This window comes from Saccostrea cucullata, unplaced genomic scaffold, assembly GCF_032062105.1.
Source record: "Saccostrea cucullata isolate Sc308-1 unplaced genomic scaffold, CSIRO_AGI_Scuc_v1 ctg2296, whole genome shotgun sequence".
NCBI lineage: Eukaryota > Metazoa > Mollusca > Bivalvia > Ostreida > Ostreidae > Saccostrea > Saccostrea cuccullata.
In genome coordinates, this window is record NW_026930278.1 from 344,602 (window position 1) to 359,073 (window position 14,472).

Genomic DNA, 14,472 nt, shown 5'->3' on the forward strand with positions numbered 1-14,472 from the left:
TAAAAAGTTGCAAAAAAATTACATCATGACGCCAACCAAAATAATTTTCATATCACAAATCAATTTTGGTAAACATGTTGATATGTTGAAAAGAAATTAATGAAATATGGAAACAGCATTCACATGCCTTTACAAAATAAGTGCCATAACAGAGTAAGAACCCCTGCCATTCGATCACACCAGGAGGAACGATTTCAGAATATTTTTAGCTAAACTGTTATATAAATGACGCCGTTGAATGTCGCGGAGCACCGACTAATAACTAGGAAAACACGAGAATAAAGTCTGAATATGCTTAAGGAAGTGGGAAATGTATCAAAAATAAACCCTGTGTCTATGTGTAATAGGCACGACATTTTATTTCGTAGTAGAGTATGTTTTTTTTTTTTTTTTGTAAAACAGGGATTGCTGTCTTTGAGGAAGTTAACTGAGAGTTCGAAACATCGTTGAAAGAATAGGAAGATACCCTGGTGTGATTCTAAAGCAGAGCGACACATTTAGAAATAAAATGAAAATACAATGACGACAAAACTTATTCCACTCAAACAGTGCTTACCTAACTTAATACAAGATAGATCAAACGTACTTTAAAATAAATGGTATTGATTCAGATGTGTTAAAAGGGTATAGACCGAATAATTTTTGAGAATACTAGTCTGATAAGTTAAATTAAGAAATATGCGTTAATTATTATCATATTGAATTAAATTTATGAAAACTTACTTTTACACATAATATGCTTAACTTGAATTCCAAGAATATATTACCTAATAACAAAAATGAGATCAGAATATCTTGGAAATTTTAAAATAGCCCTCATGTTAATGTTTTTTTTTCGGTATTTATATTGAAAACTGTTGTTCTACAATGTTGTAGTGTTGTTGTTCTGGGCGGTCAGGGTATTTCTTATGCAAGTTCAAAAGCCACAACAGGGTGAATTCATGCTGAGTCAAACGTTTCCACCTCTGAAATTTTTCATCAGTCGATAAAGAAATGAAAGGATTGTTGACCTACGTTACACCCGCGTGTAACCTGCCAATTCAAGGCAGAACATTTTGTCTTGCTTACAATATACTTGCGTGATATAACCACCAGTAAGACCTCGAGTAAACGAGCAAGAGGTAATAAAAGCCAGATTCAATGCAGGAGTAGTACTGTTGACTGCTTGCTGGTTTACTCGAGATCTTACTAGCGGTTATATCATGCAAGTCCACTGTAAGCAAAACGAACCCATCGACCTTATTTTGAAGTTCTCTTATTTCTTGCACGTCGTATTGTCCGGTTGGCAGTCCCAGGCCTAGGATGTGTCAGAAACGTATTTTTTCACAGTTAAGTCCAAACTCAGAAACAGACGTCGTGTAGCGGTGCGGTTCGCTTTGCACATTCGTCTGTTCTTGTGAAGATTTGACTCGGCTATTACCTCAAGGTTATCCTCTTGTAATAAAACATTTTTTCAAACGACTCTTTTCTTAGCAATTCAATGAGAATTGTCTTACTAGAGTTTAATACTGATGACCATTATCTTATCATCTCATTGAAATCTGAACTATGTTTAAAAATTGATTTATAGTTTCAATTGTCAATTTTTTCTTAACTAATTACTTACAATAGTTTACCTAAAATAATTTATTTCAGTTCCTTGAAATTGCTTAAACTGTATTCATTTCCATCTCAGAGTATAATATTTCAGATGACAGTTTTTGGGAGTTGAAACATGTTCAGACTCCCTAGGTAGTCACGCGGTTTCTAGCGCAGTAATTTTACAATTATATAGCGGCTGTCGTGGTGTTTCTGTGTCGGAAAATTTACTGCCCTGCGATATTCAATACAAACTCGCACCAGTCTATATAAACTCGAAGAAACATCCGCAATAAAAATAGTCCATCTCATTTTTCTGTATTAATCTAATTTTCATAAATGATTTGAAAGTAAATGAAATAAAATTTTATTTAACTTAATTTGAATAACATATTTTTGTCATCTCTCTTGAGAAATGACACGTAAATTTGATTTCCTTATGAAAAAAGTCCCAGTTTTCCGTCATTTACCATTCGGCAATCCTCGGCTGACTCCACTTAGCTCCATTACAAAACGTGCGAGGTCATCAAAGGAGCAACAACTGGTCTAAATGGTTTGACAATGACGCGATTGTCTAAATATAGAGATGTAAACAATGATGTAAGGTTAAAGGAACGCTAAGATTTAACCGAACTCCTTTCAATTTGTTTCAGCAATAAAGAAACAAAACAACATTACTTTTTAAAGAAAATACTATGGAAAATATCACTGTCAGACATTTATTTGCTCTGACAAGTAAAATGATCTGTTAGACTGGAAAATTTTTAGCTCATTTTTTTACGTTGGTAAAGGGAAAAAATAATAGCATTAAAGTTTGTTGATATTCGATCTCACAATTTCAAATGACATTAATTTTACATCCTTAATTTCATGAGTTTATCAGCATTCAGTTGGTCACGTGTACAACACCAAATCTGATCTTTAAAAATGTGTATGTACTTGCATTGCAGTATTACCTTATAAAATATATCATTTGATTTTATTATATAATTAAAACAGTTAAGATTAATGAATACAGTTGTTACAAGAGTTTGCTCTAGAGATTCGAAGTAAGGTGTTAATTGATCCTTACGTCGCAGGTTCGAATCCTGTGGGATGCATTTGGATGAGATATGGTCTCTTTTGATGAGACCATATAACCCGAAATCCCATGTCGCAGTATGTGCTTGCACAAAACGATGCCTCACTACTCAATGGTTTTGAGTGCCGTGTATAGGTAAAAATTTGTAGACTTGCATGTAGCTAGCTCCATCGACAAGTGGTAGTGTCTCAATATGATTGAAAAATTATCGAACGCAAAACAAACAAAATGTAAAGTATTCAGATGCTTACTTCTATATAGAAATTACTTGAAATGAAATTTAAAATTATGGAATAACAAAACTTGATGATTAAGTTATAAAGATAGATACATTTATAGCAAATACTTGTTTTAATCAGAAGAAGAAAAATGACAATCTAGTGTCTGGTGATGGTAACATCGAATATAAAGAGTGTTTGTTTGTTTGTTTCTTGGGACCAAATATCTTGTACACTTTCTAAAGATAGTAGGGGGCGTTTTGATTCAAATGCTTCAGAAATATAAAGGAAGTGTTTGAGTTTGAGTAAGAAATGGTACTGAAAGAAGTTTGAAACCTACCCACAAAATAGTATTTTCGAGTTTGGAAAATTTTTTTTTTTGGTGGTGGGGGTTGTTTGTTTGGTTTGGTCAAATTGTTGAGGTAAGAATTAGAAAGAATAAATCCAGAACAGAACTTAACTGTTCGCGCGCAATAAATATACAGTCAGTTTTTTCAATGGATGGCACTGTAGCTCTCCGGTCTGTCAAAATCTTTTTTCGGACTGCTACAGTTCTGCAGCTAATTTAAGAGCTGTCTTATGATCATATTCAAATGCAATAGAAATTTCTTTTTTAATGTTTCGTGTTGTATCTCCAACAAATCAGTTCTAGCTGACTTAAATCTGAAAGTATGAAACTGTTCCTATACTTCCCGTGGGATCTTTCAGATTAAGAATGTTCAACTCCCATGAGTACTTTCAGTACTTTGATTTTATAATCAATCAATATTTTCGCTATAAAAACTATTTGAAGAACGTTGACTCAAACATTCAGATGGTTTCGCTTTATTTTATGGAAACAAAAAAACGTAATATTTTTATTTCAAAAGCCATGCTTATGTTACTAATGTAATTAGGAAATACTATTTTTATACATACTATTTAAACCTCATAGTTTTAATTTCATGAAAATTACTGGTCGTTCTATTCACCATATATTTACATCCACTGAATATTTTCTTCTTTATTTCTAAAGAAAACCCATTGCGTTCATCACTGCATGAACTACATTAGGCATATCACCTGTACAGATTTCTTGACCAGTGGCCGTTCCATCAATGAAACGTACAAAGACGTTCGCATCATTAACACAATAATTAATATTTTTAATCCTACTTAAAATGATAATTTAAACAGATATAAATATAAACAATAAAATGTCTTTCTTTGTTTGTTATTACTGGAATGAACGGTCGCAGCTATTGCAGAAAAAAATTACATAACCCGCTTACGCGGGTTATGTATTTTTTCTGCAACAGCTGCTTCCGTTCATTCCAGTAATAACAAACAAAGAAAGCATTTTATTGTTTAAATAAATTGTTTTATTGGGATCGATGTGCAATGCCTAATGTATCTTGATTAATAGAATACTCAATGCGAGGGGAGGATCTTTTTTGATGATCTCTTGCTACGAGTGTTCTGTTTGATAGAACTCATCCCTGCAATTGAATTTCAAGCACTTGGTATACCATGGCCGACATGAACTCTTATAAATCTAATAAATTTCAATTTGCTTTATTTTAGTTTTCACTAAAGTGAACGTGTAAGTACATGTATTACTAGCATTAAAAAAATATAGTTACATGTACATGCACAAACAGGACTTTAATAGTGATTTCTTTTCAACGTAAGCACAGAATTGTATTATTGAGGTGTTGTCCTTTCCTCTAACACCTCTAGATTTTCTTCTCCGTAAATCTGCTCTTTACAGAGTTACTGCTGTTTTTCAAGTATACAGTCTTTTTTCCTTTTGGATTTGCATCCAATCTTCATTTATACAATTTCACACATTGAGTTTGTGGTGATTTCTTTTATTCATTGAAATGTCAAATATACAATTCATTAATGTTATTCGTTTGTTAATTAAGCCTTCAATGTTCCAAATCAAGTACAAACATCAGAAAATATTCAATACATGGCATCAGAAAAAATGAAGGGTTATGAATCCAAGCATGGCACATGTATATGAATGTAATTTTTTTATTTTTACCTATGTCGTCAAAATAAAACACATTGTTTGAATTTGGTTTATTTACCAAACATTTATCTGTGCTTGATTTCTTATGTTTAGACCAGAGTTTTTTTTGACAGATTGTGTAGATTTTTATACCAACATGTTACTGTTACAGTACAAACACTCACATGTATTTTTTAAAGTATGATTTTTCTTTAGTTTTACAATATTGTATTTTTAGGGCAGTAATAAATTGTTCTACATTTGTCTCAGTAGATCTCTTCATATACCAATACGAAAATTTTCCACACAGCTTAATGGAATAAAGTGTTAAGTTTAGTACGAAATATGTTTGAATTTGTGAGGTCTAAATGTCTATCAAATATGCTGAAAAGACCCCAATCTTCTTACATTACCAACAAATGAACAATAAAAAAATACATGCACTTAAAAACGGAAATTTTAGTTTTAAGAGTTATAAATAATCAAAGTATTTTTGTCAACAGTTTCCGTCCTTCTTTTGAATAAGGAAATTAAATTTGAAATATTATTTGAACATTCATAATCTATTTGCGCATTTGCTTTAAAGTGAATGAAAATAATGGATGAATCTGACAGAAATAATTTCCATGATTATTCAACAACAGAGTGTGTTGCCCACTTGATTGAAAAATCAACCGAAAAATCGTCGAATTTCCTAAATAATATTTGGACAAAGGGGACATCTGCAGAAATAGATGAAATTAAAGTTGAGAGTGAAGATGAGGTACTTAGCAATAATTTAAAAGAAACAGAATTCTTCGAGAGTGATCCATTGCAACCACAAGATGACAATGTGCCAGAATTAGGTGCTGCACAATGTTCTTTTGATCCGAACCAAATGTACTTTGTAAAAGAAGGAAAATCTGACAGGTTACATGATTCTTCGAAGGAATGTGAGGATTTCTCTGACGATGATGGCGATGCTACAGACTACTTTGATAGTGATGACGAATACCAAGTGTCCTGTAATAGACGTCTGATGAGGGAAGCCGATGATGACTTCATACATGGGGGATTCGATCGCTACAGTACAACACAGACAGACGGTAGATACAGTAAGTGGGCTCAAGAATAACCAAGATAAGTACAGAAGCTGTACCATTAATGTTCTGTCAAAACAAATTTTGTCATATTTAACTAAATTCCATTTAAGGTAGTATTTCAGTAAATAAATGTCTTTCTCAGTTCTGCATAAGAAATATTTATTTAAAACATACAATTTCAGGTAAAGGTGTAGAGCAGTTTGTGAATATGCCAGTTTACTTGAGATCAATCCGAAAGTTTGCTACGGATAATAATTTTGAGTTGTGGAATGGAAAAACCGATGGAAGTTGCATGTTCCGATCAATTGCTGACCAGTTAATGATAAATGGTCACTTTGGCCATACAACAGACACGCTAAGACATTTGGCTATTGAGTAAGAAAAACAATATTTAACTTTCATTGATTTAATATATCTACTAGGGGTTATCAAAAAGTTCGTGGACTAGCACAATAGAATTAAACTGCTTCAGGAACATCAGTGGTTTTTTTACGTTAATATAGAATAATCGTTTTAATGTATATTCTACATTTTCTATATAATAAATTATGTTAAGTTTTTATGAATTGTTGGTTTTGTAAGTAATGGATTGTCAAGGCGGAACAACTTCGAAATGACCTTATTCTACTAAAACCCTTTTTTGATATAGGCATTTATCATTAAAAAATCCCGTTATTTCACTCACGCGATAGGACACAATTGTTCCATTTAATTGGCAGATTGTACCAAATTATTTTCCTTCTAAGAGTATTCATCGTAAATTTAAAATAAATATATCTAAATAATTAAGAAACATTAGTAACAATTAAACGAGTAAGGAGGTCTCGATTTCCAATATTCTATAAATTTGAAAGGAAAAAATGGCATACGCTCGGGAAATGTTTATTAACCGGCTACAGAGAAATAAAACGCATTTAGAGTACTTGTTTTCAAATGCCGAAACGTTTAAGAAGATGAAGATTGTACAGTTAGTGTTTATTTGTAGTCAGGGTGTTTAAAATTTGCCAAGTTTAACAAGTGAGAATCTTTTGCTCTGCATATAACAATTTACAATATCGTGCAATGAAATCAGCTGTTCATGCCAGTGTAAGGTATATAAACAAGACGGGTTCAAGTCAATAATTAAGTAAAGGGAAATTGTCATCAAAGTAAGTGTATTCGGTAGAAGGAGCGCAGGCATCGAGAACCAATGATGTTATTACACGTTATGAAACTAAACAGTAACAACCTAGGTGGTCATATAATGGCTTTTGTATCTTTTGATAATTTGAAAAATTATCGGCGTATCAAGATAAATTTACAATACTTCTTCATTTCTAGTTGCTTTATGTTCTTTTAATATTTTGTAATCACAAACCACAAAGTATAAAGTTTATCGCATCAGTCCAAGATTTTTTTTTTCAAAAATGATTAACACCTCGTACATTTTACTCTGAAAACAATGAATTTCTTTCTTACATTAAATATTATCGGAATAAATATTACAGCGACCGCCGAAAAATACATAACCCAGGTACTAAGCAAATTATAATTTTTTCTGCAATACCTGCAAAGATAACGTTTATTCCGGTAGCAACAAACAAAGTAATTTTATTGTGTATTATCATGTCTCTGGAAAAAGAAAAATATTCTCCGAGTGATAAATATATGGAAATAATTATAAAGTTCCAAAATATGATTTTTTTTTCAAAAGCGTGGAATTTAAGACTTTTCTTCTAAATATCCTTTCATCACGACCCCCCCTCCCCTAAATCTTGATTCTTTATGACTTTGAAAACAATTTTTTTAATTAAAAGTTGCATAGTTTGTATTACCTAATTTAAATCTGTTATAAGAATTAAATTGACATGTTATAAAAAATAGTTTTCAGTTAGAGGTTCTGACTGGCATTTGTTCAAAGGCTTTTTAATGGCATATCTAACAATGTACACTTTTTCTTCCATTTATAGGTATCTCCGAGACCATCCTTTGCAGGAGGATGGTTGTCCAATAACATCATTTTTAAGTTCCGAAAGCTGGGAAGAATATCTGACAAGAATGTCTAATCCGATAGAATGGAGCGATCACATAATGTTGAAGGCAATAGTTGATGCTCTTCATCTTGAATCCGTTGTATTTAATATTTATAAAGATGATGTTCGACGCACAGAAGTGAAATCCTCCAGGAAAGATGTTCCATACCCAGCATTGATTATTTACCTCGGACATTTGGGAGAATTTCATTATGTCAGTCTTCGTCCAAAGAAATGGGAAAAATTATGGACGTACAGTATGTATCGTTAAATACAGTCCCTGAAACGTTCTACTTTCCCACCTGAAGGGTGAACGAACGGTGAACGAGCGCTGAACGAACGCAGAGCGAACGGTGAGAGAACGATGTGAACGAGTGAACGATGTGCGAACGCTGAACGCAACTTGGTGAACGACTTGTGAACGGTGAATGGTGGGTGAACGCAGAACGCGAACGGAGCGCGAACGCAAGCGCAAAGTGAACGGTAAACGAATGGTGAACGCAAGATGAACGATTTATTTGGAATGCCTCCGATCTTTTCCTTGCATTGAAATTATTCTATTATTCTATAATTCTTATTTCAGGTGCTTAAATATAAATAAACAAAAGCTAAATAAATAAGTAATAAAAACATTTTTTTCTGCACATACTATGCTTAAAATCGATATTTTAATATCACGGTTTCAATTGCCGTAAAACATGTGTATTTGTTATTGAACGCGTGTAGTATAAATATAAAATTAATATACTTTTATAGTAAATATGCTTATTCTTTTAACTAAAAAATAATGTGGACTTTACAAGGTAAAACTACTACTTATAGAATGAATTACATATATTGTACCCGGTTGAAAAGACCATACATGTATATTTCCGTACCAAGGCAATTCTGAGTAAAGTGGCGGATTTTTTTTTATTTACAAATACGTATCTGTTGACATATTGCATAAATACATTCGTATTTTGAAATTATTTTAGCTAACTTCTACATGTACATGTATCTCTAGACATTTCCCGGCCGTGATTATACTCGGACAAGATGATGGAAAGAGGCAATCAAATTATTTGTAGTAGATTAAATTTCTAAACCTAAATAAGTAATAGGCTGTCATAGTTTTTATTGACCAGAGAAATATACACGCACGAGAGAGAGAAAGGAGAGAGAGATATCCCCCTCCATTCTCAGATATCTGTTGCATCAAATAAAAATTCTTATTTTTCCTAAATATTCCAAGCAGTAAAAGTAATGAATTTTTTAAGATCAACAAATCCATTTGATAATCACCAGCTTTTATTTTCCATCTTCAAGTTCACACGGTTCACACGAAGTCCACGTGCTTCTCATATCAATCAAAATCATTCGACACAGTGGAGGTGTGGAAATCACGTTTCATCGAACATGCCGAAGGCAAAGAGTCACTTAGTATTCCAAGAAATTTTCATATTTTCCCTATCATTTCCAGATCTGATTTTTGCATTCCTGCAGAAATAAATAAATAATGGGAATATATACTTGGAAGGATTAAGTTTGAAAATGATTATGAAGCATATTCCCTGCCAATTTAAAAAAATTACTATCGGCACATATATATTTTGAAATACTCTATTGTTTAATGACTGTTTTGATGTTCGTTTACAGACTGATTTTCTTGTGTTACAATACACATTAGATATTAGATAAAATATGCTGAAAATAAACTTAATTAAGAATTTGATTTCGGGAGAAAAGGCGCCGGGGAGGGGGAGGGGGGCTCTTAATCATACTGAATAGCAAACATATATTTAGGTACGGTGAAGGAAGGGATTTTCCCTCTCTAATGATAGACTTAACGTAAAGTAGAACAATTCTGATGTATTACATGTTAAACAGTTGGTTTTTTCTAAAATTTAGAATCACACTATCAATTTAACTAGCTCTGAAGATTTTTAATTAACTTAATATATCTGCAGTACTGTTCATAATTCTCAGACTTACATGCAGTTTTGATATGTTTTGATGTATTTTTTTCAAATACGTGCTTGAAATAATTTTTTTTGTGTGTGTATTCTTGTCTTGTAAAAGACTTTGATTAATATCCATCCATTAATGATTTGTCGTCTTTTATATTACTACAAAATGTTATCGTGCTTGAAGCATTTGTACATTGCCCCTAATTAAATTTAACATTTTAGCATCGCTCTACATACATGTAGGTATTTAATGTATTATTTTCCAGGGAAATTTCATGGTTAAAGTAATAATAGAAATATATATATGATACTTTTTGCGGTTAAATAATTATTCTTCAATCACGATATCTTAGTTATTTCATTTAAAAAACTGTAAAAACCATCAAAAAGATAAGTCCATTCACATCGGAGTTCCGAATGACTATGAAGACTGCGCGATAAGTGAACGGTGAACGCAAGGTGAACGCAAATTAAACGGAACGAAGAGCGAACGGTGAACGTTTTGTGAACGGTGAACGCGAGCGCACGGCGAACAGTGAACGCAAAACTGCGAACTGGGAGGGAACGGTGAACGAAGGGTGAGGGAACGGAAAATGGGAAACTAGAACGTTTCAGGAACTGTACCCATTATTTTCTTAGTTCCATACATTCTCTGTCAATTAATATATGTCAATTTCAGGACATATAAAACTAATTCAATTTTTGAAATAAATTTCTTCAGGAGCACTTCTTCATCGAACACTTTTCTGTGAAAGCAAATATCCATCGCACAGAATTTCAAAGCACTCTTTAGAAAGATATAAAGATGCTGGTATCAAAGGGAACATCCACGACATTGGATTTCAAAAGTTAGTTACTTCACTATCACAAAAGGCAAAAGGTGAAGACCAGGGTGGTGTGAAAAGAGAAGAATCAGAGAGATTGATTCCTCAAGAGAGTTGTTATATATCCACGTTCAATTCCTATGGATTAGATGAACTCCAAAACGATAATACAAATGGTAAGGTTCTATGCACACTGTTTAATGATTTTTCAGTGATAAAGAACTACGAGTATATGCGGTATTAACCAACATTTGCCCCCCAAAATCAAACTTTGATGGAGTAATATTTAATTAAGTCCTTAAACAGGGGAGTATATGCTGACTTCAAAGCACTGAATAATTTCATAAGTAATGACGTCATATGTACGTTATGACGTCACAAATATGACGTAAATTTCAGTTTTTTATGAATTTTGCAGAAAAATGTACATATTTCGTCGATATTTTAAATGAAAGTCACCGAGCGCATGTGTGTTCAGGATTAATATTTTGATATAATGTGTAGAATGATAATATCAATGAAATATGTCAATATTGTTCCTGAACCCACATGCGCTCTAAAAATTCTAAAGCTTAAATTGTTGAAATTTTGTCCATTTTGTCCTCTTTCTGAAAAAGGATATAAAATCGGACTAGTTTGTGACGTCATAAAAACAGAAATTGTGAATACACTGCTCTGGAACTATAATATTTTCTGTTAACTTATATTTCTCGTACAATTTATTGAATTCAGCACATTTCAGGAAGTTTTCAAAATTTGACTTTTGTGGGGGCAAACATATGCAATATACCGCATATAGTTCTTTACTGTATAATATATTTTTCCAGGATAAAAACAATCATTAAAAAACAAAAATGATTATGATATACATGTAGAAAATGATAATCTTTTCCCCTTGACTTATGAGAAATTGTTATTCTGTAATTTTTCAGATTTGCTTGATTGTCTAATTGAAGACCCTTTGCATGTCGACGCCTTGACTGGGATACCTCTTCCACATCTAAGTTTTATTCTTAAGCTTACTTTTCCAAAAGAACGTATTAAGAATTACTCTTACATAGGTGGATGTATGGAACTCGAAAATCAATGGTTTCTGTGTATTGGAACATTTGCTACTGGTGACAATGTTGCTTTAAAAGATCTTACACAAGAGAGAAAAATATTTAAAAATCAATGCAGATTTATGAAAAGAGATCCCTCAGTAGTTGCTGTTAATAGTGACAATTATATACAGTTTGAATCAGCTGGTCTTAGTCTAAGAAACAAAAAGTCTATTGTGCACGCTGACTGCAGCGCTACACATCCAGGATATTGCTGGTTACGTCCCTTAGAAAGTCAAACCTCGTTTGTCACAAAAAGCGTTCCTGGGTTTAATGATGGAGTATTCCTCACAAAACAAGAATTGCCCAAAGAAATAACACTTCCTCCCTTTACAAGGCAATGCTGCGTTGGATTAGTTTGCAAAGAATTTCCTGCAGTTGCAAAGGAATGGGTACAACGCAATCGAAAATTCGATTGGCCACCCTCCTACATAATATCCAGGATTGTGAGTGGTGGCACATGTACTTTGATTCAAAAGGGTCATCCTTTAAGTGTTCATCCCGACATTGAATGGAAATTAGATTTTTCAATGGCCTATTCTTTTCTTTTTTTGGAAGCCCTAGACAATTTTCAGATTCATGGTTATCATGTTGTTAAAATTATGGTCGAAGAGGCGACTAGAATATTAACCAAAGGACTCAAAAGAAAGCATATTCTCTCAGTTTTTCTGTATGCGTGCGAGGAAATACCTCAACAGAAATGGAAGACAAATCTTACTGGGTGTGTTTTACGAACACTTTCATTGATGATTATCTATCTGAAAAGGAGATATATTCCACATTATTTCATATCATCGAACAATATCATAGATGATTTTACGGAGGATGAAATTGACACTATATGTGTCTTTGTCGAGGCAATGCGTCTATTTCCAGCGATGTTTGTAAGCTTAGTTGCGAGAAGACACGGATACACGTTCACTGAAAATCTGCGTTTAGGTGTTTTAAATGACTGCAAAGGGTTTTCAAAGTCTAGAAATTTGAATGGATTGTACCGGAAAAAATTTGCCCCGATGACACTACGAGTTTCAAAATTCTTTTGTCGTCTAGGATTTTACAAATCAGCATTTGAATTGATTCGAAAAATGTTTGAGGAAATGTTGGAAATACATCTACCAAATGAAGAAAAAACCCTCAAAAGACCAACATTTTCTGACTTCTTTCTCAAGGGAATACGCGAATTTAAGCAAAAAACAACACGAGGGATTTTGGGTCAGCTGTTTGATAAGAACAATAAATCTGACATTTTTACACGCTGTTCAAATGAGAGTTTTAAAATTGTCCAAGATGTTGTTCCTTGGAAAGTAGACTTTACATTAGCTTGGATGAGAATACCAACAGAAAAATCGCGCAACTTTGCGTTATTAGCGTCATTTTTCTACGATCTCAGTTATTCTCAGTATCAAATGGAAAATGTCAATATATCAACCGTTGCAATAGATATAGCAATTCTTTGTATTAAGCGCGCGATTTCAGAAGAATTGTTTAATACGGAAGAGGTTGAAGACAAAGAGCTGCAAAAAGAAATAATGATAGAGCAAAAAGATTTCAAAAGAAATCTCAAAAATAGATTATTTTATTACTATATTCATGCTTACAAAATTTCTCTCTTGGATGGGTGTACACATCCAATAGCCATCTATATGACCGCAATCGAAGAAATTTCAGACGAATTTCCGGAACATTTTGAGGTAGTTGCAAGTATGTTTTGTTGGACTCGAAATGATAAAAAAGGACGTGAATACCAAAGAAAATTTGACGATTACATTTCACGACAGATGATGGGTGGAGCAAAATTGACTAGTACTTGAATTAAGAGGGATTCCAGTGATATTGCCAGTGGTACTAAATTTACATTTGACCATGACTAATTTAAATTTACATTTAATTTTTGTCATACTTTAAGGTAGATCGCGGGTTTGCTGACGTCACAATGGGATTTGACGTAAAAAGCTTGCCGCGTTCATATTAGCAAGGAAAAAATACTATATGCAGTAAAAAGAAATATATACATGTATATTAAAGGTTGTTTGGTGTATTGAAATATTTTTTGGATGTAATTGAGAATAAATGATGTTTTGATCAAGGTTATCTTTTACATTATAAGTAGTTTTTAACGCTGATATCTACTGTGTGTACGTGCCTTTCTAAAATCAAAATACTATTGCCTAATTGTTGATTCAATACAAAAACAGATCCACAACCGGTGTGTCTGGCGCCTGCCCTGCAGTTTAATTTTTTGTTCACTTTTATGATTTTTTTGTTTGTTTAATTTACATACTAATTTACTTTATTTTTATTTGTTTTACAATTATCTCATTATACAAGGTATCCATTTTCTTCATGATGATGTACGTCTAGATTGGTAATATTTTTATGCGCAACAATATTGTCTGAACCAAGTGCAGGTATAAGATTTTTAAAACGAGAAAGTAATGGACAGTATAAGGTACGTCAATATGCTTAATGAACTGTTTCTCTTACTGATGATTTTTTTTCTTTTGGGGCAAGGGGGGGGGGGGTAGATAATTTTCAACAGGAGAGACGTTAATGATTTAGGTAACATTACCAAATGAAATATATACGTCTTATATATTGTCATCTATAACTCAGACCCTTTCATTATTGGCAA

General features: G+C 32.8%; 1 protein-coding gene across 1 annotated transcript; it reads left to right on the top strand.

Annotated features, from left to right (window-relative positions):
• Nucleotides 1-5,440: 5,440 nt before the first annotated feature.
• Nucleotides 5,441-13,714, top strand: LOC134283560 (uncharacterized). The gene is made up of 5 exons (XM_062766079.1): nt 5,441-5,967; nt 6,138-6,330; nt 7,905-8,224; nt 10,638-10,916; nt 11,673-13,714. The coding sequence occupies exons 1-5, from the start codon at nt 5,463-5,465 to the stop codon at nt 13,649-13,651; spliced, it is 3,276 nt and encodes a 1,091-aa protein (XP_062622063.1). The 5' UTR covers nt 5,441-5,462; the 3' UTR covers nt 13,652-13,714.
• The last annotated feature ends 758 nt before the right edge of the window (nt 13,715-14,472 follow it).

Bases quoted from the DNA above. Each gene is read 5' to 3' on its own strand.
- LOC134283560 (XM_062766079.1), top strand. From the start codon at position 5,463: ATGAAAATAATGGATGAATCTGACAGAAATAATTTCCATGATTATTCA. The intron at 6,331-7,904 runs GTAAGAAAAACA...TTCCATTTATAG, and splicing joins CTAAGACATTTGGCTATTGA to GTATCTCCGAGACCATCCTT. The intron at 8,225-10,637 runs GTATGTATCGTT...AAATTTCTTCAG, and splicing joins GGAAAAATTATGGACGTACA to GAGCACTTCTTCATCGAACA.